Source organism: Hypanus sabinus, chromosome 25 (genome assembly GCF_030144855.1).
Source record: "Hypanus sabinus isolate sHypSab1 chromosome 25, sHypSab1.hap1, whole genome shotgun sequence".
NCBI classification, from domain to species: Eukaryota; Metazoa; Chordata; class Chondrichthyes; order Myliobatiformes; family Dasyatidae; genus Hypanus; species Hypanus sabinus.
Genome location: NC_082730.1, coordinates 45,182,490 through 45,207,087, shown reverse-complemented (window position 1 = coordinate 45,207,087; position 24,598 = coordinate 45,182,490). Strand labels below are relative to the sequence as shown.

Genomic DNA, 24,598 nt, shown 5'->3' with positions numbered 1-24,598 from the left:
TTGGAGATTGGGTGCTTGTCTACCTTTGTGTAGTTTTTCATTGATTCTACTGTGATTCTTTGCATCTACTGTGGATGCCTGCAAGAAAAGTAATTCCAGGGCAGAACACGGTGACATACACATACTTTTATAATAAATTTACTTTGAACATTTAAGTTTTAGTTCCTTGTGCCTAGTAATAAAATTTATTACTGCCATGATGAGCTACTACATGGTAGTCAGCAGTGGCTTTTCTACTTTAATGATACAGATCAAGAATAAGTAATTATCAGAAAAAAGAGCTAAAATTTGGAATAATAATCTGTGATAACTATATAATTTCTGACACTATCACCAGTGCAACATCACAGCAAATGTGCAAGTTGGCCCAGCACTAATTACCATACCTTCAGTTAATAAATTAAAAAATTGTTGTTTTTAAATTCACTTGAATTTAGCTGGGTCTCATCATCTGCACTCAGAAATATCCAACCCTACTGAATATATTTCATATGTTTCCCCTGAAGAACATACTAGTCAATAGCTTCCTGAACCCAAGGAGGCCATGGCAAATGTCTGGCCAAATCCGTTTGCAAGTGAACCAGAATAGGCCCTGCCTTTAAACTGCAAAATATTCTTCAGTTTTTCTAGCTGACAAACACTATCAAGATTCTGATGCATTCAAAAAGTTAAAATTTTCCAGAAGTTCAAAAATGCAAACCATAACCAAGTTGTACAAATGCTTTTCTTACTCCCAACCACAAAATTCTCCACTCAGATAAATGATCCAGACTTATGTACTGGAAAATTAAACCTCATCACTGAAAATCACTGGCAGAGCTCAGGCTGTATGTTTGGGAGTTCATGCTGACACCTTTAATGGCAAATGCAAGCAGTTTTAATTGTCTTGCAAAAACAGTATAAAAATGCAATAGGTGAAGAGTTCTAAATATCCACATTGAGACTCAAGATCTCTTCATTTCAGTTTTAAATTACCCAGACCAACCCACTTCTAGACTACTCAGCAAGAACAAAGCACTCCTCTGCAGTCTGCCAAAACGTGAAGTTTCACTGATACCGCCTCTTCACTTGTTAAACTCTAAAATCTAATGCACACAAATTTCTTAAATCAGCAAATTCACTACCTCAGAAAATTCTAGATGTTACTGCAATCCCTCTATGAAGAAGTCAAAACCATATGTAATATCAGACACGGACTCATCTAGACACTTAATAACTGCAGAAATGCATTTTTTTCAACCCTCTTGCATGTATCATTTGCCATCCTAATTACCTAAACTTGTAACCAGCTTTCTCTTTTAAGGAAAACCAGGCCCTTTGAACATCATTATTATAAATTTAAGATTGTTGTCATGAGCATTCATGCCCAAGCTATGCCATGAAAACTGGTTTCTTACAGCACAGTACATTACAAATTAAATAAACTTAAATCAACACATAATTTTCTCTTACTACTTTGAACAGCAGGCCACATCTGGTGTCCTCAAATCTATATAATTTTGAAAGGTGATAATCAAAGAACATCTGACCACCTTTCGCATTCTTCATATTGCTTAATTCTTTGCCATGTCCACATTCCTCACCTTGTAAGGTACTCAACATCTGCCCTTGCTCCTTTTCCCCTTTTACATGGCTACAGAAACTGATCCTCATTCTACGATCTAATAGAAAAATTTTCTGTCAGCTAGGAACAAACCTTGCTTGCTGAGCTTTAAAATATTTGCAAATTATGACTGTTGATAGTACGTTTTGCACTTTGGCCCTTGAGAAATGCTGCTTCATTTGGCTGCATTTATGTACAGTTAAATGAAAATTAAATTTGAACAATTAAGCCCCAGCATTATATTAAAAATATACCCTCTTGCAAAGGCAAATATTTTTAATGGTATTGTAGAGAAGAGCAGATTTATTAACTGTATAAAGACATGTCATTTCAAGTGGTATCTCCTCAATTGAGATAAACAGGTCATAACGACCAAGAGCAACTTCAAATGTTTTGTATTTAACAGCACACGAACCAAAATCATGATTGTAAAGTGAAGATTTTATTCTAACAAGTGATCAATTACCCAATCTTCAACTACACAAAATCTTTATGCATTCTGTACAACTGCACAACATATTGAGTAGCCCCACCCCACCACCAGCCTACATGAGGTAATATTAACTGACTGGAAGCTTGATCAGGTCACCATCTTAGAAGGAAGAGAATTAAATTACAAGAAAAATTCTGTTTTCAATGGGACTAGAAATCACTACACAGGGTAACCACAATCAGATTCAACAAACAAGAACAAACATTGTTTAAACATAGAATCAAGGACTACAAGCAAGGCAAATTGGAACACAGATTCAAGAATGGAAGATGGAAATCCAACCAGAACTACACTGCAATAATTGAAAAGATGTCAGATGTAACTTCAAAAGGTGGAAATAGTTGGAAGTTCAAGTAAAAAATGATGGAAAGGTAGCAAACAATCTGGTCTAGTTTCAGAACTTGATCAGAGAGAAGTTGGCAAAAAGCAAAAGCTTTTTAGCTGGATTTCAGTCCTTGTTTTACAGTGCTAGTTTTGGCTAGTCAGTCCATGCTCACTGAACATTAGTTTCCAATCCCTGGAACTCCTTAACCATCATTTGATCTACTTTCCCCGTTTTAACAAATGTTTTGCAGTTCCTTACCTTCTGGTCTTTAGCCCTTCTCCCCTACAATGTAGGACTGAACATGTTTTACTGATTTTGATTATTCACTCCAAGAAAAAAAATCTCAGCTCTAACTTGTATCATAAGTTGAAATCCAATGCAGTCCTGAATATGAGTTCTTTAGATCTTTGTGTCAAATTCAGCTCATGACACAAAAAGATACCGTGGCTTTGTCAAAACATCCATTTTCTTCAATTTTAAGAATTATTTTTGAGGTTCCTCTAGTTCTTTGCAAAGACTTAACACCTACCAAAGCAGCACATTTTGTGTGCATCTGGCAATTGAATTAATTGTAAATAATAGATCCTACAAATGCTGGAAATCCAGAGCAAAACACAAAATGCTGAAGGAACTCAGGTCAGGGAGCATCTATGGACATGAGTCAATGTTTCTGCCCGAGATTCTTCATCAGGACTCATGTATTTTTTTTGGGAAGAAAAATGGCAGGTCAACTGGAGAACGAGCAAATATTGCTCAAGGAGCCTTAATTTCAGATCACCCACAAATCACCAACCCCTTATTACATACAGTACATTACACTCACCAATAAGCTGGCTCCAGATTGAAAGAGATTATAGGGGTACAGAATTCGTTCATAATGAGATCGAAGTAGTGACCCCAAGGCCTTTCCAGGTGGATATTGCATTTTGTGCGCTATTTTGGACCAGCGCCGCTCCTTACAGACCATTTCAAAACCACCTTCTTCTGCAACCAACTGCAAAGAAAGGACACCATAAAATTCAAATGCAATAATCTCTACAGATGACAAGTAACAATTTTAATACCAAAAAAGTATCATTGAAATAATGGTAAGTATTGTTCCAATATACACCAAAAGATGATGGAGCTAGGAGATGGTTATTAGATGTTCTACAGTATTAACTGTTCAGATATGAGGATGACAATCTTACAATGATTTTGCTGGAGTCAAAAAAATGCTATTAAGGGCATACAGATAGTAGCTTTGTCATCTTCCCATTCCTCTGCAACTAATTATCCACTCTTTAGGAAGTAACCCTCAATGTTTTTCAATATTCCAAAGTTCTGTAAGGCAATACCTTTGTCAACCACTGAACCGCAACAAGCACAATTCCACACTGGTTTTATCTTCACAAACTTTTCAGCTTGTATTATAATACAATTGCTACATTTTCTACGAATCAACTCACCTTGAAGACACAACAGTTACTTTTTAAAATCGAAATACACATCAACATCACATTTTATTCCCCATAATTCCAGCACCACCACCACCTTTTCAAAAAAAAAAGCCCACTCTATAGCAGCTCTATTCAATTTTGCTTTTACCCACAAGACCATAATTAATGATCTTTCAAAAAGCACTGGGTTCTGGACTGGTTCCGGAGGCCAGTTAGTCTGACTTCAGTGGTTGGGAAGATGTTCACATCTTGAACACATCTGTAGATGTGAACTTCCTACCATTCAGGACATTTACAAAGACGGTGTGTAAAAAGGGCCTGAAAAATCATTGCAGACCCGAGCCACCCAAGCCACAAACTATTCCAGCTACTATCATCCAGAAAACAGTACCACAGCACAGAATCCAGGACCAAAACTCCAGAACAACTTCTTCCATCAAGTCATCAGACTGATTAATTCATTCTGATACAACTGTTAATACAATTATATTGACTGTCCTGTTGTACATACTATTTATTACAAATTACTATACATTGCACATTTGGACAGAGATGTAACGCAAAGGATTTTACTCCTCTTGTGAAGGATTTAAGAAATAAAGTCAATTCAAAAAAAAACTGGAGTAAGGGGAAATATGAAACCATCAGGCAGGAACTTGGAAGAATAAATTGGAAACATGCTCTCAGGGAAACAAATGTGGCAAATGTTCAAGGGAAATTTGCGTGGGGTTCTGAGTAGGTACATTCCAATGAGACATGGAAAGGACGGTAGGGTATAGGACGTGGTGTACAAAAGCTGTTGTAAATCTAGTCAAGAACTTACAAAAGGTTCAAAAACTGGGCAATGATAGATATCTAGAAGATTAAAAGCTAGCAGGTAAGGAGCTTAAGAATGGAAGGGCGATGAGGAGGCATTGGCAGACAGGATTAAGGAAAACCCCAAGGCATTCTACAAGTATGTAAAGAGCAAGAGGATAAGATGTGAGAGAATAGGACTAATTAAGTGTGACAGTGGAAAAGTGTGTATGGAACTGGAGAAAATAGCAGAGGTACTTTGCTTCAGTATTCACTACGAAAAAGGATCTTGGCGATTGTAGGGATGACTTGCATTGGACTGAAAAGCTTGAGAATGCCGATATTAAGGAAGAGAATGTGCTGGAGCCTTTGGAAAGCATCAAGTCAGATAAGTCACCGGGACCGGACAGGATGTAACCCAGGCTACCGTGGGAAGCAAGGGAGGAGATTGCTGAGCCTCTGGCAATGATCGTTGCACCATCAATGAAGACAGGAGAGGTTCCGGAGGATTGCAGATGTTGTTCCATTATTCAAGAAAAGGGAGTAGGGATAACACAGGAAATTATAGGCAAGGGAGTCTTACTTCAGTGATTGGTAAGTTGATGGAGAAGATCCTGAGAGGCATGATTTATGAATATTTGGTGAGACATAACATAACTAGGAATAGTCAGCATGGCTTTGTCAAAGGCAGGTCGTGCCTTTCTAGCCTGATTGAACTCTTTGAGGATGTGATTAAACACATTGATGAAGGTAGAGCCAAAGATGTATATATGGATTTCAGCAAAGCATTTGATAAAATACCCCATGCAAGGCTTATTGAGAAAGTAAGGAGGCATGGGATCCAAGGGGACATTGCTTTGTGGATCCAGAACTGGCTTGCCTACAGAAGGCAAAATGTGGTTGTAGACAGGTTATATTCTGCATGGAGGCCAGTGACGTGCCTCAGGCATCTTCTCTGGGACTCCTACTCTTCGTGATTTTTTATAAATGACCTGGATGAGGAAGTGGAGGGATGGATCCAAGTCCATAGGACACTCAAAGGTATAGGGGAGATGTCAGGGGCAAGTGTTTTTTTTTACACTGAGAGTGGTGAGTGCGTGGAATGGGCTACCGGCAACAGTGATGGCAGCAACAATAAGGTCTTTTAAGAGACTTCTGGATGGCTACATGGAGCTTAGAAAAATAGAGGGCTATGGATAAAGCCTAGGTTATTCTAAGGTAGGGACATGTTCAGTACAGCTTTGTGGGCCGAAGGGCCTGCATTGTGCTGTATGTTTTTTATATTTGTATGTTTAGTTCAATGTTGGAGTTGATTATTAAGGATGAGGTCTCAGTGTACTTGGGGGTAAATGTTAATACAGGCATGGTTTTCTCAAGGGAAAATCTTTCCTGACAAATCTGCTGGAATTCTTTGAAATAGCAAGCAGGATAGACAAAGGAGAACTAGTTGATGCGCACCTGGCTTCTCAGAAGGCATTTAACAAGGCTGCTTAACAAGCTATTACCCATAGTATTACAGGAAAGATTCCAGCATGGATAAAACAGTGGCTGATTGGCAGGAGGCAGGATGCGTACAAAGGCAGCTTTTTCTGATTGGTTGCCAGTAACTAGTGGTGCTTCATAAGGGTCTGGATTGGGACCGATTCTTTATATGCTACATATCAATGATTTAGATGATAGAATTAACGGGCAAACACGAGGAAATCTGCAGATGCTGGAAATTCAAACAACAACACACACAAAATGCTGGTAGAACACAGCAGGCCAGGCAGTATCTATAGAGAGAAGCGTTATCAACGTTTCGGGCCGAGACCCTTTGTCAGGACTAACCGAAAGGAAAGATAGTAAGAGATTTGAAAGTAGTGGGGGGAGGGGGAAATGCGAAGTAATAGGAGAAGACCGGAGGGGGTGGGATGAAGCTAAGAGCTGAAAAGGTGATTGGCGAAAGTGATACAGAGCTGGAGAATCATGAGACGGGAGGTCTCAGGAGAAAGAAAGGGGAGGGGGGAGCACCAGAGGGAGATGGAGAACAGGCAAACAACTAAATATGTCAGGGATGGGGTAAGAAGGGGAGGAGGGGCATTAACGGAAGTTAGAGAAGTCAATGTTCATGCCATCAGGTTGGAGGCTACCCAGCCAGTATATAAGGTGTTGTTCCTCCAACCTGAGTTTGGATTCATTTTGACAATAGAGGAGGCCATGGATAGACATATCAGAATGGGAATGGGATGTGGAATTAAAATGTGTGGCCACTGGGAGATCCTGCTTTTTCTGGCGGACCGAGTGTAGGTGTTCAGCGAAATGGTCTCCCAGTCTGCGTCGGGTCTCACCAATATATAAAAGGCCACACCGGGAGCACCGGACACAGTATATCACACCAGCCGACTCACAGGTGAAGTGTCGCCTCACCTGGAAGGACTGAAGGACTGTCTGGGGCCCTGAATAGTGGTAAGGGAGGAAGTGTAAGGGCAGGTGTAGCACTTGTTCCGTTTACAAGGATAAGTGCCAGGAGGGAGATCGGTGGGAAGGGATGGGGGTGACAAGTGGACGAGGGAGTCCCTGCAAAAAGCAGAAAGGGGGGGGGGGGGGGGGGGGAGGGAAAAATGTGTTTGGTAGTGGGATCCCGTTGGAGGTGGTGGAAGTTACGGGGAATTATATGTTGGACCTGGAGGCTGGTGGGGTGGTAGGTAAGGGCGAGGGGAACCCTATCCCGAGTGCAGTGGCGGGTGGGTGGGGTGAGGGCAGATGTGCGGGAGATGGGAGAGATGCGTTTGAGAGCAGAGTTGATGGTGGATGAAGGGAAGCCCCTTTGTTTAAAAAAGGAAGACATCTCCTTCGTCCTGAAATGAAAAGCCTCGTCCTGAGAGCAGATGCGGCAGAGACGGAGGAATTGTGAGAAGGGGATAGCATTTTTGCAAGAGACAGGGTGGGAAGAGGAATAGTCAAGGTAGCTGTGAGAGTCTTTAGGCTTATAGTAGATACCAGTGGATAGGGCGTCTCCAGAGATGGAGACAGAAAGATCAAGAAAGGGGAGGGAGGTATCGGAAATGGACCAGGTAAATTTGAGGGCAGTGTGAAAGTTGGAGGCAAAGTTAATGAAGTCGACGAGCTCAGCACGCATGCAAGAGGCAGCGCCAATGCAGTCGTCGATGTAGCAAAGGAAAAGAGGGGGATGGACTGTTCCACAAAGCCAACAAAAAGGCAGGCATAACTGGGACCCATACGGGTGCCGATGGCTACACCCTTGGTTTGGAGGAAGTGGGAGGAGCCAAAGGAGAAATTATTGAGAGTAAGAACTAATTCCGCTAGATGGAGGAGAGTGGTGGTAGAGGGGATTTGGTTAGGTCTGGAATCCAAAAAAAAACCGAAGAGCTTCGAGACCATCTCAGTGGGGGATGGAAGTATATAGGGACTGGATGTCCATGGTGAAAATAAAACGGTGGGGGTTAGAGAACTTAAAATCATTGAAAAAATTCAAAGCATGAGAAGTGTCACGAACATAGGTGGGAAGAGATTGAACAAGGGGGGGATAAGACAGTGTCAAGGTATGCAGAAATGAGTTCAGTGGGGTAGGAGCAAGCTGAGACAATAGGTCTACCTGGACAGGCAGGTTTATGGATCTTGGGTAGGAGGTAGAATGGGGAAGTGCGGGGTGTGGGAACTATGAGTTTGGTGGCAGTGGATGGGAGATCCCCAGAGCTAATAAGGTTGGTAATGGTATAGGAGACAATGGCCTGGTGCTCCTTAGTGGGGACATGATCAAGGGGTAAATAAGAGGAGGTATCAGAGAGTTGTGATAGAATTAACAGCTTTGTTGCAAAGTTTACAGATCATATGAACTTAGCTGGAGAAGCAGGTGGCCATTTAATCACAGGCTGATTCAATTCATCCAGTCATCCTCACTCCCCTGCCTTCTCCCCATACCCTTTGATGCCCTGGTTAATCAAGAACCTATCTCTGCCTTAAATGCACCCACTGATGGCCTCCACAGCCACTCGTGGCAACAAATTCACAGGTGGAGCATTGGCTGATCAGCAGAAAACAAAATGGGAATAAAGGGATCCTATTCTGGCTGGCTGCTGATTACCAGTGGAGTTAGACAGGGACTGCTGCTTTTTATGATGTACATCAATGATTTGGACTATGGCATTAATGGATTTGTGGCTAAATTTGCTGGTGATACAAAGATAGGTGGAGGAGCCGGTAGTGTTAAGGAAACAGAGGGCCTGCAGAGAGACTCAGATAGTTTAGGGGAGTGAGCAAAGAAGTGGCAAATGAAATAAGTTTGATAGTGTATGGTCATGCACTTTGGCGGAAGAAATATACAGGCAGACTATTATTTAGATGGGGAGAGAATTCAAAATGCAGAGATGCAAAGGGACTTAGGAGTCCTTGTGCAGGTTACCCTCCGGTTAAGTCGGTGGTGAAGGCGGCAAATACAATGCTGGCATTCACTTCTAGAGGTATAGAATATATGAGCAGGGATGTAATGTTCAGGCTCTATAAGGATAGGACTGGACCCAGGGTTCAGATTTTTCATTGGGGAAGGCTAACTTTGAGGCAATGCGAAAGGACTTAGAAGGAGTGGATTGGGACAATTTCTTTTATAGGAAGGATGTAATAGAAAAATGGCGGTCATTTAAAGGTGAAATTTTGAGGGCACAGAATCTTTATGTTTTTGTTAGGTTGAAAGGAAAGGTTAAAAGTTTGAGAGAGTCATGGTTTTGAAGGGATATTGGAAAGCTGGTTAGGAAAAAGAGAGAGACCTACAATAAATATAGGCAGCATGGAGTAAATGAGGTGCTTGAGGAAAATATAAAGAATATAAAAAGAATCTTAAGAAAGAAAGTAGAAAAGCTAATAGAAGATAATGAGGTTGCTTTGGCAAGTAAGGTGAAAATAAATCCAAAAGGTTTCTACAGTTGTATTAATAGCAAAAGGATAGAGAGGGATAAAATTGGTCCCTTAGAGAGCTATGTGTGGAGCCAAAAGAGATGGGGGAGATTTTGAACTATTTCTTTGCTTCGGTATTCACTAAGAAGGAGGACATTGAATTGTGTAAGGTAAGGGAAACAAGTAGGGAAGTTACGGAAACTATGACGATTAAAGAGGAGGAAGTACTGGCGCTTTTAATATAGAAATGGATAAATCTCCAGGTCCTGACAGGATATTCCCTAGGACCTTGAGGGAGGTTAGTGTAGAAATAGCAGGGGCTCTGACAGAAATATTTCAAATGTCATTAGAAATGGGGATGGTGCCCGAGGATTGGCGTATTGCTCATGTGGTTCCATTGTTTAAAATGGGCTCTAAGAGTAAACCTAGCAATTATCAGCTTGTCTGTTTGACGTCAGTGGTGGGTAAATTAATGGAAAGTATTCTTAGAGATGGTATATATTATATGGATAGACAGGGTCTGATTAGGAACAATCAACATGGATTTGTGCGTGGAAGGTCATGTTTAACAAATCATATTGAATTTTTTGAAGAGGTTATGAGGGTAAAGCAGTGGATGTTGTCTATATGGACTTCAGTAAGGCCTTTGACAAGGTTCCGCATGGAAGGTTAGTTAGGAAGGTTCAATCGTTAGGTATCAATATTGAAGTAGTAAAATGGATTCAACAGTGGCTGAATGGGAGATGCCAGAGAGTAGTGGTGGATAACTGTCAGGTTGGAGGCCAGTGATGAGTGGTGTGCCTCAGGGATCTGTACTGTAATGTTGTTTGTCATATACATTAATGATCTGGATGATGGGGTGGTAAATTGGATTAGTAAGTATGCAGCTGATACTAAGATAGGTGGCGTTGTGGATAATGAAGTAGGTTTTCAAAGCTTGCAGAGAGATTTAGGCCAGTTAAAAGAGTGGGCTGAGCAATGGCAGATGGAGTTTATTGCTGATAAGTGAGAGGTGCTACATTTTGGTAGGAATATTCCAAATAGGACATACATGGTAAATGGTAGGGCATTGAAGAATGCAGTAGAACAGAGTGATCTAGGAATAATGGTGCATATTTCCCTGAAGGTGGAATCTCATGTGGATAGGGTGAAGAAAACTTTTGGTATGTTGGCCTTGGGAAGTAATGTTAAAATTGTACAAGGCATTGGTAAGGTCGAATTTGGAGTATTGTGTACAGTTCTGGTCACCAAATTATAGGAAAGATGTCAACAAAATAGAGAGTACAGAGAAGATTTACTAGAATGCTACCTGGGTTTCAGCACTTAAGTTACAGGGAAAGATTGAACAAGTTAGGTCTTTATTCTTTGGAGCGTAGAAGGTTGAGGGGGGACGGTAGAGGTATTTAAAATTATGAGGGGGATAGATAAGAGTTGATGTGGATAGGCTTTTTCCATTGAGAGTAGGGGAGTAAAAAACAAGAGGAACTTAGACATTCTACAAATTCTCTCAAGGTCCAGTACTGATCTGGTTTTCCCAATCCACTTTCATGTTAAAATCTCCAACGGTTATCATGACATTGCCCTTCTGACATGCCTTTTCTATCTCCCGATGTAATTTGTAATCCACATCCCCACTATTGTTTGGAAGCCTGTATATAACTACCATTAGGATCCTTTTACCCTTGTCATTTCTTAACTCAACCCATAGAGACTCTACACCTTCTAGTCCTATATCATCCCTAATGATTTAATATTATTTCTTATACACAGAGCCACACCACCCCCTCTGCCTACTAACCTAAATTTCCGATATATTGTATATCTTTGGACAGTCAGCTCCCAATGGCAGCCATCCTTTAGCCAAGTTTCAGAGATGGCCACATCATCATAGTTGCCAATCTGTAGCTGAATTTCAAAATAATCCATTTCTTATGTTGCGTGCATTCAAATACACTTTCAGTCCAATATTTCTTGCTTTCTATTTTAACTGCACCATGCCTCTATTGCCCTGTAACTCATCCCACTGGCTGTGATAATGCCTCATCTCCTGCCTGTCTATCATCTCTTTGGGCCCCTTATCTTAGAAACAATGTACTGAAACTGGAGAGGGTTCAAAGGAGGTTCACAAAAATGATTCCAGGATTTAATGGCCCTGGGCCTGTATTCACTAGAATTCAGAAGAATGAGGGGTGACCGCATTGAAACCTATCAAATGGTGAAAGACCTTGATTAAGTAGATGCAAGATTTCCTCTGGTAGGAGTCCAAAACCATAGGACACAGCCTTTAGCTAGAGGGTGGTGAATATGTGGAGTTCTTTGCCAAAGGCAGCTGTGGAGGCTGTCTATGTATATTTAAAGACAGAGGGCATGAAAGGATATAGTAACAAGGCAGGAGATTGGGGCTGAGGAAAACTGGATCAGCGATGATAAAATGGCAGAGCAGACTCAATGAACCAAGTGCCTAATTCTGCTCCTCTATGTTATGGTGCTCAGTTGGAAAGGCAGTAGGACTCACTACAAAGACAGTTTTGTGCAAGGAAGATCACTTCCCACAAATCTGAGTTTCTTTTGAGGAGGCAATCAAAGAGGTTGACAAAGTTACGGTGGAAGATATTATCTGTATGGACTATGAAAGCTCCTGATGGTAGACTGGTCCAGAAAATGAAGGTAGAAAGCATGTTGGTGAACTGAATCCAAAACTGGCAGTGATAGGAATAATAGTTCTCCACCCCCTCCCAACCCCAATTGAAAAATCAGTAACAAGTGTTACAACACAGTTACTAGTACTGGGACTATTATTCTTTGTAATGTTGAATTAAGATGCAAGGGTAAATACAGCAAGTTAACAGATGACAAAAATTGGGACTCGTAGATGATTAAGAATAGAGCCAAAAGTTTCACCCATCACTTTCCACAGATACCTAGTGTTCCTCCCCCACCCCTAGTTCTCAGCCCAAAATGTCAACTATTTATTCATTTCCATTGATGCTGCCCGAGTTGCTGAATTCCTCCAGCATTGAATTGACATAAAATTGGATCCAGTCAAGTGCTAAGTAAGCACTGTCAGAGGTCATATTCAGTTAGGAAAACATCAGGAACTTTGTACAGACCTTGGGATGCCAGGCCACACCTCCATGAATGCAGCAACACAGATGGACACAGTTTATATATTATGTTACAACTAGTGTATGTGGGTGTCATGGCCACATGGGTCCGTATCTGGACAGTACATAACCATAAAGGATGGAAACAAATTCTTTGGCTCAACGTCCATGGCAACCAAGTTGCCTTCTAAAGCTAATGCCATTTCCATGCATTTGGCTCATATCCCTTTACACTATTCCTGCTAAACATACAACTATAATTGAACCCACCTCTATAATTTATTCTGGCCGTTTGTTCCATATATTTACCAAGTGTGGAAAGGCTTGCCACTCTCACCCATACTAAATCTTTCTCCTCCTCCGTCCAAATCTATACCCTATAGATATACCCTATACCCTATAGATACCCTATATATGCCCTGAAAATGACTGGAGCCATTCACCCCATGCTCTGCAGTTTCAACACTCCACTGAAAAAAGTGCCAATCTTTCCAGTCTCTCAGTTGCAAGAAAATGTTTGTGATCCCTTTGCATTTACCTGGTTTTCTACATTAATTACTCAAATGTGGTCGATATTCACTAATAGACAACATATCTAAAATAACACCAAACTACTGGACTTTTCATGTCTTTATTGAACACAATGTTTAATCATTCACAGTCCAGACCAGAAAGAGTATGAGAACCAATGTATTTAGTAACTGGTACATCCTTTAGCAGAAATAACCTCCACCAAATGGTTCTCGTAGCTGCTGATCAAACTTGCAGCAATGAGGGATTTTACACTATTCCTCCGTAGAACTGTTTCAGTTCATCAGTATTTCTGGGATACTTTGCATGAACAGTCCACTTCAGGTCATGCCACAGCAGTCAATTGAGTTCAGGTCTAAGCTGTCTTGGCCATTCCAAACCACAAATTTTCTTTTTAAACTTTTGTCGATTTACTCTCATCTTCCAGATCTGTCTTGTATCATTAAAATCATATTAAGCTTCAGAAGACAGACTTATCCTGACTTTCTCCTGTAAAATGTCTTGATACAATTTTGAATTCATTGCTCCCTAACCTTCTACAAACTGTCCAGGCCCTAAGGCAGCAAAGCAGCCCCAAACCATGATGCCCCTTTCACCATGCTTCACAGTTAGATGTTTTGATGTTGGTATACACTGCTCTTTTTCCTCCAAGCATGGAAATGGGTATTTCTGCCAAAAAGTTCAACTTTTGTCTTATCAGTCCACAGAACATTGCCCCAGAAGCATGGAATATCCAGGTGATCTTTTGCAAACTTGAGACATGCAGTAAGGTTTCTCTTGGAGACCTGAGTTTGTCTGTGGTGTTCTTCCATGAACACCATTCTTGCTCAGTGTTTTTCTTATAGTGGACACATAACAGACTAGAGATATCTGCAGGTCTCTTGATGCTACCCTTGGTACTTTTTCACCTCCTTCAACATTGCATGTGATGGTCTTGGTGTAATCTTTTCAATCTTTCCAGTGTTAGGGAGAGTAGCAACAGCACTGAACCTCCTTCATTTCTCTTGCTGTGGACTGATGAACACTCAGGTCTTTAGAAATGCTTTTGTAGCCTTTTCCAGCTTCAACCATCTCTACAGTTCTTCTAAGGTCCTCAAAGTTGTTTTGACCAAAACATGGTGCACATAAACCAATCTGTTATGAATAGAGCAAGCTCTGCCAGTAACCTGTCTTTTTTATTTCTATTCATTATATATATTTATTTTCATATACGAGAATGAGGCCAGGGCACCTCTACAACCCACATATCCAATCTCATCCCACTCATTGGAACGCCTGACTCCAAACGACAAACAAAATGCTGCAGAAACTCAGCAGGCCAGGCAGAATCTATGGAAAAGAATACAGTCAATGCTTTCAGGCCAAGACCCCTCAGCAGGACCAGAGGGAAAAAAAACAATGAGTAGATTCAAAAGGGATGGGGGAGGGAAGGAAGAAACATGGTGATAGGTGAAAATGGGAGGGGGAGGGGTGAAGTAAAGAGCTGAGAAGTTGATTGGTTAAAGAGATACAGGGCTGGAGAAGGAGAGGGCAGAAAGCCATGGAAGAAAGAAAACAGGAGGAGCAACAAAGTGCAGAGGAGTTAAATGAGGTATGGAGGGAAAAGGGGATAGAGAATGGTGGGGGGGTGGGGGCATTACTGGAAGTTTGAGAAATCGATGTTCATGCCGGAAGGTTGGAGGCTGCCCAAACGGAAAACAAAGTGTTGCTCCTCCAGCCTGAGCGTGGCCATGTCAGAACGGGAAAGGGAAACTGAATTATTATAATCAATGGCCACTAGGAGATCTTGCTTTTTCTGGCAGATGAAGCGTAGGTGCTCAGCAAAGTGGTCTCTCAAACTACATTGGGTCTCACCAAAGGGTGGGGGGGGGGGGGGTAGAGGAGCACCAGAGGAAAGGAGACAAGGTGAGAGAGGGAAAGAGGATGGAAAATGGTGGGGGGGGGGGGTGGGTGCACAATGTTCAATAAATCGATATTTCCACCATCGGGTTGGACCCAAACGGAATACAAGGTGTTGTTCCTTCATCCTGAGTGTGGGCTCATCACTACAGTAGAGGCTATAGACAGACATATCAAAATAAGTGGATTTAAGATAGGTGGTCACTAGGAGATCCCACTTCTTCTGGCAGACAGAGTGTAGGTGCTTGACAAAGCAGTCTCCCAAACTACATTGTGTCTCAACAATAACAGGAGGCCACACCAGGAGCTCTGGACACAGTACATGACTCACTAGTTAAGTGTCACCTCACCTGGAAGGACTGTTTGGGGGCCTGAATAATAGTGAGGGAGCAAGTGTAGCACTTGTTCCACTTGCAAAGGTAAATGCCAGTAGGGTGATCAGTGGGGAAGATCAGATGGGCAAGGGAGTGACATAGGGAGTGATCCCTGCAGAAAGCAGGAAGTGAAGGTGGGGGGGAGGGGAAGGAAAGTTGCACTTGGTGGTGGGATCCCATTGGAGATGGCAGAAGTTACAGAGAATTCTGTGCTGGATACGAAGGCTGGTGGGGTGATAGGCAAGGTCAAAAGGAACCTTATCCTGGTAGGGTGGCGGAAGGATGGGGCAAGAGCAGGTGTGTGATGTGGAAGAGATGTGGTTGAGGATAGTGTTGGTGGGGGAGGAAGGGATGCCCCTTTCTTTGAAAAGGGAGGACATTTCCTTTGTTCTGGAAGGAAAAGCCTCACCCTGAGAGCATATGCTACAGAGATGGAAGAATTGAGAAGTGGATGGCCTTTTTTTTAAATATACAAGTAATAAGGCATGAAGAGGTATGGTCGAGTTAGCTATGAGAGCCCGTGGGATTATAATAGACATCAGTAGATAAGCTGTCCGAGATCGAGAAAGGGGAGGGAGGTGTCAGAAATGGACCAGGTAAATTGAAGGACAGGGTGGAAGCTTGAGGCAAAGTTGATGAAGTCCAGGAAGCAGCACCAATGCAGTCGACGAAGGGTGGGGGCGGGCAGGGAGACGCCAGTGTAGACTTGGTACTGTTCTAAATAGCTGACCAAAGGACAGACATAGCTGGGACCCGTGCAAGTGGCCATGGCTACAGATGTTGTTTGTAAGTGGAAGGAGCCAAAGGAGAAATTATTAAGAGTGAGGACATGTTCCACTAGACAGAGGGGAACTGGTTGGGTCTGGTGTCCAGAAAGAAACAGAACTCTGAGGCCTTCCTGGAGGCGATGGAGGTGTATACGAACTGGATATCCATACTGAAAATAAGATGGGGGTCAGGGAACTTAAAATCCTTGAAAAGTCCTAGAGTGTGTGAAGTGCCACAGATATAGGTAGGAAGTGACTGGACTTGGGGTATAAAACAGTAAAAGAATGCATATAGAAGTTCAGTGGGACAGGAACAAACTGAAGCAATGGGTCTACCTGGACAAGCAGGTTTGTGGATCTTGGGCAAGAGGTAGAAACTGGAGGTTTGGGTCTTGGTAACTATGAAGCCGGTGGCAGTGGATGGGAGATACCCAGAGCTAACATGGTCAGCTCATGGAAACAATGGCCTGCTGTACCTTAGTGGGGTTCTATTGAAGGGACAAGTAAGAGGTGGTATCAAGAGTTGTCACTGTGCTCCAACAAGGTAAAAGTCAGTACACCATTTGATTGTGAGGTTAGGATTAGTGCAGAGGGACTAAAGAGCAGACTGTTCAGGAGGAGTGAAGTTGGAATTAGAGAGAAGTGTTGAAATTGAGACAGTTCTGTCGGCAGCTGCCAATAACATTCAGAGCAAGCAGAAGACCAGAAAAGGGTGTCCAGGAAGAGGACAGTTGAAGATGGAAGACATCAGGGTGTATTGAAGAGTCCTTGCCAAAATAGTAGGCTTGGAGACAGAGGCAGCGAAAGAAAAGCTCAGTGTCATGGTGGATGTTGGTGCAGGTGGACAAAGGTGGGTAAGCTCAGAGGCAATAATGAAAACTCAGCATGAATGACAGCTAGGATGAGAAGAGGTCAAAGGGTTGGAAGAGTCTGTGGACTCCAAAAAGCTTTTGTAGAAGGCATTACCCCCAGAGGTTCACACACTTGTTTGAGCCCAGACTAATTGTACAAATATTGCACTCAGTATTTACAAGTACAATTGCTTGTGTGTTATTAGCTTAAGCAAATTGAGTTGGTCTATTATTGTGACTTGTATGAAGATCTCATGAGTAATTAATGGAGAAAATTAGGTAATTGCAAAGGGTTCACAAACTTTCTTGCAACTGTAAATCAAGCCCTTGTCCTGGTAACACACTTCCAGTCAACCAGAAGTCATTATTTCAAGAGCAACCTCAGTGATGTCCATTTCTGGCATTTTTGGTTTACTTCAGTTTTCCAGCAAGTGCAGGTTTAGGTTATTAACTCTTACCTTGTTGAGTAAAAACAAATCCAAAATCTTCCTCTCCACATGTGGAATTTTTAACGTTGAACCTTGTAGTTCCCAGAATTTTGCTATCTGGTCCAAAAAGTTGAGTTTGACTCTGGTCTGAGCCTGTGAACACAATGGTTAAGACTGGATAGTTACAGTTCACAAGGATGCACATCAACCTAAGGCCAGTCCTCCAATTTGAATTTGCAGCAACACCTACGACCCCAAAAATCAGCTACTCAATCTCTACTCAAGCACTGATTCCCTTCCATTATACACTGTTTTTATGCCCCTTAGTCAGTGACTTATAAATCAAGAATTTCTTCCTACTTCATTATCCCTTCTGCACATCAACAATTTGTGACGTGTATGTTGCTGCCGTTCTGAATATTTCAATGAGAACAGCATCACCTTTTAGTATACCTCCACTAAATTCAGTCTTGTCTTTCCCTGCTACAAGACATTTAGCCAGAACCTAAAGCTTCTTCTGTGCCTTCCCCTGAACCACCACACCGTACCAAAACCAGTAAGTGGCTGCAATACTCCACAAGACATTTACAAATTGCTACTTGTTTCTCATTACAAATAAAAGAATTCCATAGGCTTCACTTGCTGCTCTCAAAATGTCCTGCAATTATCAAATATAGTGCTTATAAGTATCCACATTCCCCTCCTGCTCCCCCCTAGAAGTTTCCATGTTTTATTGTTTTACAACTTTGAACCACGGTGGATTTGATTTGCTTTTTCACACTGATCAACAGAAAAAAACTGTCAAAGTGAAAACAGAGTTCTACAAAGTGATCCAAATTAGTCACAAATATAAAACATCATTGATTGTTTAAGTATTCACCCCCCACCCCCCCAAGCAAAATCTCTGGTGCAGCCAATTGGTTTCAGAAGTCACATAATTAGTTAAATAGAAACATGTTTTTGGAGACCTACGTGCAATCAAGCTGTTTCAATTGATTGTAGCAAAAATACACCTGTACCTGGAAGGTCCAACTGCTAGTGAGTCAATATCCTGGCAAAAACTACTCCATGAAGACAAAAGAACACTCCAAGCAACCCGCAATAAGGTTATTGAAAAGCAAAAGTCAGGAAATGGATACAAGAAAATTTCCAAGTCACTGAATACCCCTGGGAGTACAGTTAAGTCAATTAGCAAGAAATGGAAAGAAATGGCACAGCTGTAAACCTGCTGAGAGCAGGCCATTCTCAAAAAACTGAGTGACCGTGCAAGAAGGGGACTATTGAGGGAGGCCACCCAGAGACCAATGACAACTCCGGAGGAGCTACAAGCTTCAGAAGAGCTTGTGGAGAGACTGCATACAACTGTTGCCCAGGTGCTTCACCAGTCACAGCTTTGTGGGAAAGGGGCAAAGGGAAAGCCACTTAAAAAAAAACTTGCATTAAATCTTGTATAGAATTTGCTAGAAGGCATGAGTGAGTCTGAATTCAGCTGGAAGAGTCTGATAAAACCAAAACTGATATTTTTTGGCCATCAGATTAAACACTATGTTTGGCACAAGCCGAACACCCCACATCAAAAAGGCACCATCCCTACTGTGAAGCATGGAGGTGGCTGCATCTTCCTATGGTGATACTTCACTATAGCAGGACTGGAAGACTTTTTAAGGTAGAGGATAAAATGAATGCAGCAAAATACAGGGATGCAGTCTGTAAGAGAACTGCAACTTGGGATAAGAGTTGTTTTCCAGCAAGACAATGACACCAAGCACAAAGCCAAAGTTACAGAGGAATGACTTAAAAAAAAAGAATATCCTGGTATAGCCAAATCAGGGTCCAGACCTCAATCCAATTGAGAATTTGTGGCTGAACTTGAAAAGTCTAGCACAAGTACTTGGAAAGATCTGTAAACCTGGATTCTTTTCCAGGCTAATTTTGTACAATTTTATTTCATCTTTCATTTTGTTAACCAACCTTAAAGTTTATCAAATGATTTGTGAAAATATGTACAGATACTTCACATTTTATGGAATTCATTGCCAGTCAGGAGAATGGAGTTAGGAGGGATAATAAAACAGCCAAAACAGAATGGTGGGGCAGGCTCAATGGGCCTAATCTACTCTGTCTCAAGCCCATATTGCATTTATCAAACTGTTTCAATGAAATTAGTCAACTACAACTCGCCTTTAACAAATGCATGCTGCCCTTTAATAATTAAAGCTGCTCTCAGCAAATATCATAGACTCTTTTCTTCCTGTTCACCATCTCCATCATGCAGAATACTTCATTATCCAATTGTGTCAATATCCTTGAACTTCCACTTAAAAGGTCAGCCATTTCTCTGAAAGTTTTACCTGCCCAACTTTGATTCTGCAAAACAGACATTTTACCTTTCATACCACTGTTTTTACGAGGGATGATTGATAAGTTCGTGGCCTAAGGTAGGAGTCAATTTTAGACAACATGGCACATTTATTTTTCAACATGGTCCCCTCCTACATTCACACACTTAGTCCAGCGGCCGTGGAGCATACGGCTCTTGGACCTCCAGAAAGTCTCCACAGCAGGAGTGCTTGATAAGTTCGTGGCCCAAGGTAAAAGATGAGTTATACAGCTCTCGACACATGCACATGCAGTTCAACTTTGACTGATTATGCAGAAAGTTTAAAGTTAATAACTCACCTCCTTCTACCTTAGGCCACAAACTTATCAATCACAATCACCCCTGCTGTGGACACTTCCTGGAGGTCCAAGATCCATATTGCTCCACAACCACTGGACTAAGTGTGTAAATGTAGGAGGGGACCATGTTGAAAAATAAATGTGCTAGGTTTTCTAAAATTGACTCCTTTTACCTTAGGCCACCACCTTATCAATCACCCCTCATACTTGGGCGAGAAGGATTAATATTCACAGTCTATAAGATTTAAGTAAAATCAATGATTTGCCTGAAGAAACAATGTAACAATTTGTAGAAAATGTGGTCATCCATTTTGGTGCACAAACAGGAAAGCATAATATTTAAAAGGGTAAAAGATCAGAAAGTTGAAAATTTTTCAGATTCTTGGGACACACGACAAAAAAAATCTATTACATGGAGGTGCAGCACAGGGAAAGTCACCAGCTTAAACCCTCCCTACCCCATCAGTGCATTGTGCATACCCCTACCCTAGAGATCAATGCTATCTTTATTTAGTGCCAAGGAGGCCCTTCAGGCCATGCCACCCCAGCAACTCTCAACAGTCCTGACTCAACCCTAACCTAATCACAGAATAAGTTATACGTACTTTATCTTTAGACTGTGGGAGGAAATTAGAGAAACTGGTGACAATACACGTATTCCACGTGGACATACAGAGACTCCTTAGAGGATGCACTTAACTCTGAACTCCAATGCCCCAAGCTGTAATAGCATTACGTTAACCACAACACTACTGTGGCTCCCAATGCAGCACGCACTGACAAAAAGTCTGTGTCTCCAAATCTACATAATCCCTCTGAGTCCACTCGCATCTGTTGATGTGTTCCAGGCAGTACATCTCCAAAAAGTTTGAGCAATGTGAAATGTTGACTAGAAGAGGCACCAAGGCAGCTCCAACCCCATGACATGGCCATGCACCTACAATTCCCAAACCCATACACTCAACTCAATATACACAATTATCTCCTTCCATTCAGATACAAGGATACTATACACAACTATGTAGTGACTCAAGAGTACAAACTTATTGCATTTCTGCACTATAGCAAGAACATTAACTGAAGGAAGACACATGGGTTCTACACAGCAGTCTTATCCCCATTGTAGTTACTCAACCAATCCTGTGACAGTGAAAACCAGTGCTGAGCTATGATACACAGCCGTGGACATGAGCATATTAGGTAGGAGGTACAGGATGCTGTATTTGCATCAAGCAAATGGCTGAGGGAAAAATGTGTGACATCATAGCAACCAGGTGTGGTTTGTGGATATACTAAAACAACCACAGTGCTTTAAAAAAATAAAATTAAGCATCAAATGGGTTAACTGACAGCAATGATTTGCAAACTGCAAGAACCATTTCAGAATGAGAATTAATATCACTGGCATATGTTGTGAAATTTGCTGCTTTGCAGCAATGCAATTACAAAAGAAAAAGTAAAAATAGGGATATGTTAGGGGGAGGGGTTAAGGGGAGGGGGAAGGGTTGATTATTTTTTTCCTTCTGTAACCTATTTGAAAATTCAATAAAAAGTATTTTTAAAAAAGAAAAACTAAATTACTATATTTAATTTAGAGCAAAAAAATAGAAAAGGCTGCATCCTTCATTGAGGACCCCATAGCAATCCAAACCCCACCCTCACCAAAAACATATATACACACACTATACTATTGTAATCTGTATTGCAATGTACTGCTGCTGCAAAACAAATCTCATGACATAGGGCCAGTGATATCAAACTTGATTCTAACAATAACTTTGATGACTCCTGCCCATAAAGTTATGTGGTATCAAAAAAAAATTCAATTCATATAGGAAAATCTACTTCCCTGTCAGGACAGGGAATGAGACAACAAGGAACACAGAAAGTAGCTGCATTGTAGGTTGATACTAGAAACTGTCTCTATACAATTAAAGCTTATTGCAATGGACAGCCATTGTTAAGCTTGTTTTTAAGTCTAGTGACCAAAGACAATGGTTAGGGGTTAACATTAATCTGATAACAGAATTACATAAAACACAAAGAAGCCTCCTAGCTAGAAAATATGGCTACATACAATACAAACAGGCACAAAAAACGAGTTAGTATTTCTAAAACAATACCTCAAGTTCATTCAGTCTCTGAATTCGTGGGGTAAAATGTAGCTTATCAACATCGCAGGCAAAAGGTGGCTGCCAACCCTATAAAAGATGACAACATTATACAGGGCTCCGTAGATACCACCGATCAGTTATAAATTCGACACACTCGCTCCTCAAAGTTCACCCCCACCCAGTCGCTCCCTCGAGTCTATCAGTCCATAACGACCCAACAATATCTGCAGCTCCTTCTCCAACCGCCACCCTGATCCGGACCCCTCGCCAGTCTTCACCCAGCTGCTCCGGTCCACCCCACAGCCCAGACAACAAAGACAGCCGCTGCCCCGTTCACATTCACCCGCCGGCTCTCCCTGCGAACCCCTCCCCGCTCCAACACAAAGGAAGGTCCCGCAGGCTCCGCCATGTTGAGATCCTTTCGGCCACTCGGGGAGTTTGTTGTTCGCTACACGGCCATGCAGCCGGCCTCTCCCCGGCTCCCGCACCGCCCGATCCCCTGCAGACGCCTCACCTGCGGCGGGCGGACCTTGCAGATGCCCGTCTTCTCGGCGATGGGCCGGATTTTGTCGATGAATTTGAAGGGGTCGGCGAACTCCTCCGGTGTGGGCTCGAACACCGGGCACTCGGGCGGCGGGATGAACTCGCCGGCCGGGCCCATGGCACCGCCCCCAGCTCTCGGCTGACCCTCCGGCCCTGCCACCGCCACTGTGTTGCTGTTGTTACAGGGAGCGGATGATGGCGGCCTCGCTCGGCTGACGGTTAACTCCGCGGCCTCAACTTGGAGCCGCTGCTCTCGCGAGCCTTGCGATCGAGCTCGAGTGGCTGCCGTTGGAAGCCTCGGGCCTCGCGGCTGGACTGCTTGTCAGACGGTCTCGGCCTCGAGCCGTCGTTGTCCGTGCGTACTCTCGGTCTCGCGATCGTCTTCGAGCTCCTTTTCCGTTCGTTCCGTCTCGCCCCTCAAACAACGCAGCACCGCCGCCACCTCCGCCGGCTTCCTCCGCGCAGCAACCAGTTCCCGCAGGCTGGCCGCCGGCCCGCGCCCACGAACACAGCCGGCCGGTAATCGGCCCGGTGCCGGCCCTCCGCGGGCAACATCCACGCGAGTGATACGGGGGTGGGGGGGGTGAGGCTGGAATCGAGCCGCGAGACGAGCAGGAGGGGAGAAGAAGAGGCTGAGGTGGAGAGTGACCGAGTGACGACCGCCGTCTATTGTCGGCGCATTGATATAATGTTCGGTTAGAGATGCTGTGGCTGGTGCCCGGCACTCTTTGTTTAAAAACCCATCATCCTCGGCGCTGATTGGCTGCCGTGCGGTCAGCTGGAGTTAAAGGTCAGCCGGAGAGGGGGTCAGTGCTGGTCACCGGCCGGTCGGCGGCATCAATGTCCCGTCAGCGGCCCGAGGGAGGAGACTCAGCAAGTTAACCGTTTCACTGTAAGGCTTAAAATGGATGACGTAGAACGCGTCCTTGGCCAGGAGTGGCTCGTGCAAGCAATGTCCATGGGAAGGGGTTGTATAGATCAAAAACACGATAAATATAAATACCTAACGTAAGTTTTATATATGAGTTGAAGAAAGATCTCGGCCGAAAACGTCGACTGTTTCCTTTCCATGGATACTGCCTGACCTGTTGGGTTCCTCCAGCATATTATGAGTGTGTGCGTTGTTTTGCAATTTCAGCACCTGCAGAATTTCTCATGTTCATTATATACATAGATTGAATATGTCCATACAGTTTCAGGCTGAGCCCTTTCGTCAGGACTGGGAATTAAGGGGGCAGAAACCAGAATTACAAACTCAAAACTCAAAATCAAAGTAAGTTTTTATTAACAAATTATGTATATGGGTTTATATACTACCTTGAAATTATTTTCCTTGCAGACCTTTACAAGAAAATTTACAAGACATTTACATTGATTTATTATGACATGGTACTTTAAGCTGACAGATAGTATTGAGCAGAGTCCAAAGTAAAATTATCAGAATCACCACCTGCAACCCTGAAATTCTTTTTCTGCAAGCACACTATAGAATAGTAACTGAAAATAAACTTTGTAAATGTAGATATAAATAAATAGCAATAAATAACAAACGTGAAATAGCAAGAGTCATTAAATGAGTAGCTATCCCCTTTTGTTCAGGATCCTGATGGTTGAAAGGTAGTAACTGTTCTGGAACCTGGTGGCTTGAGTACTGAGGCTCCTGTACCTTCTACCCGATGGAGCAGCGAGAAAAGAGCATGGCCTGGGTGGTGACAATCTTTGATGATGGATGCTGCTTTTCTACAGCAACATTTCATGTA

The 24,598-nt window shown here is 42.6% G+C and overlaps 1 protein-coding gene across 2 annotated transcripts in view; it reads right to left on the bottom strand.

The window, feature by feature from the left end:
• Nucleotides 1-23,595, bottom strand: part of kdm5ba (lysine demethylase 5Ba) — a 147,298-nt gene extending 123,703 nt beyond the window's left edge. Inside the window, exons 1-4 of one of the 2 annotated variants that reach the window (XM_059950509.1) lie at nucleotides 22,810-23,595; nucleotides 22,305-22,382; nucleotides 17,533-17,655; nucleotides 3,245-3,415 (exon numbers count right to left, since the gene is read on the bottom strand). In XM_059950509.1, the coding sequence (XP_059806492.1) occupies nucleotides 3,245-3,415; nucleotides 17,533-17,655; nucleotides 22,305-22,382; nucleotides 22,810-22,956 (519 nt within the window). In that variant the 5' untranslated portion in view covers nucleotides 22,957-23,595. The remainder of the gene's footprint in view (nucleotides 1-3,244; nucleotides 3,416-17,532; nucleotides 17,656-22,304; nucleotides 22,383-22,809) is intronic. The other variant, XM_059950508.1, reaches the window with a different exon arrangement.
• Nucleotides 23,596-24,598: the final 1,003 nt, after the last annotated feature.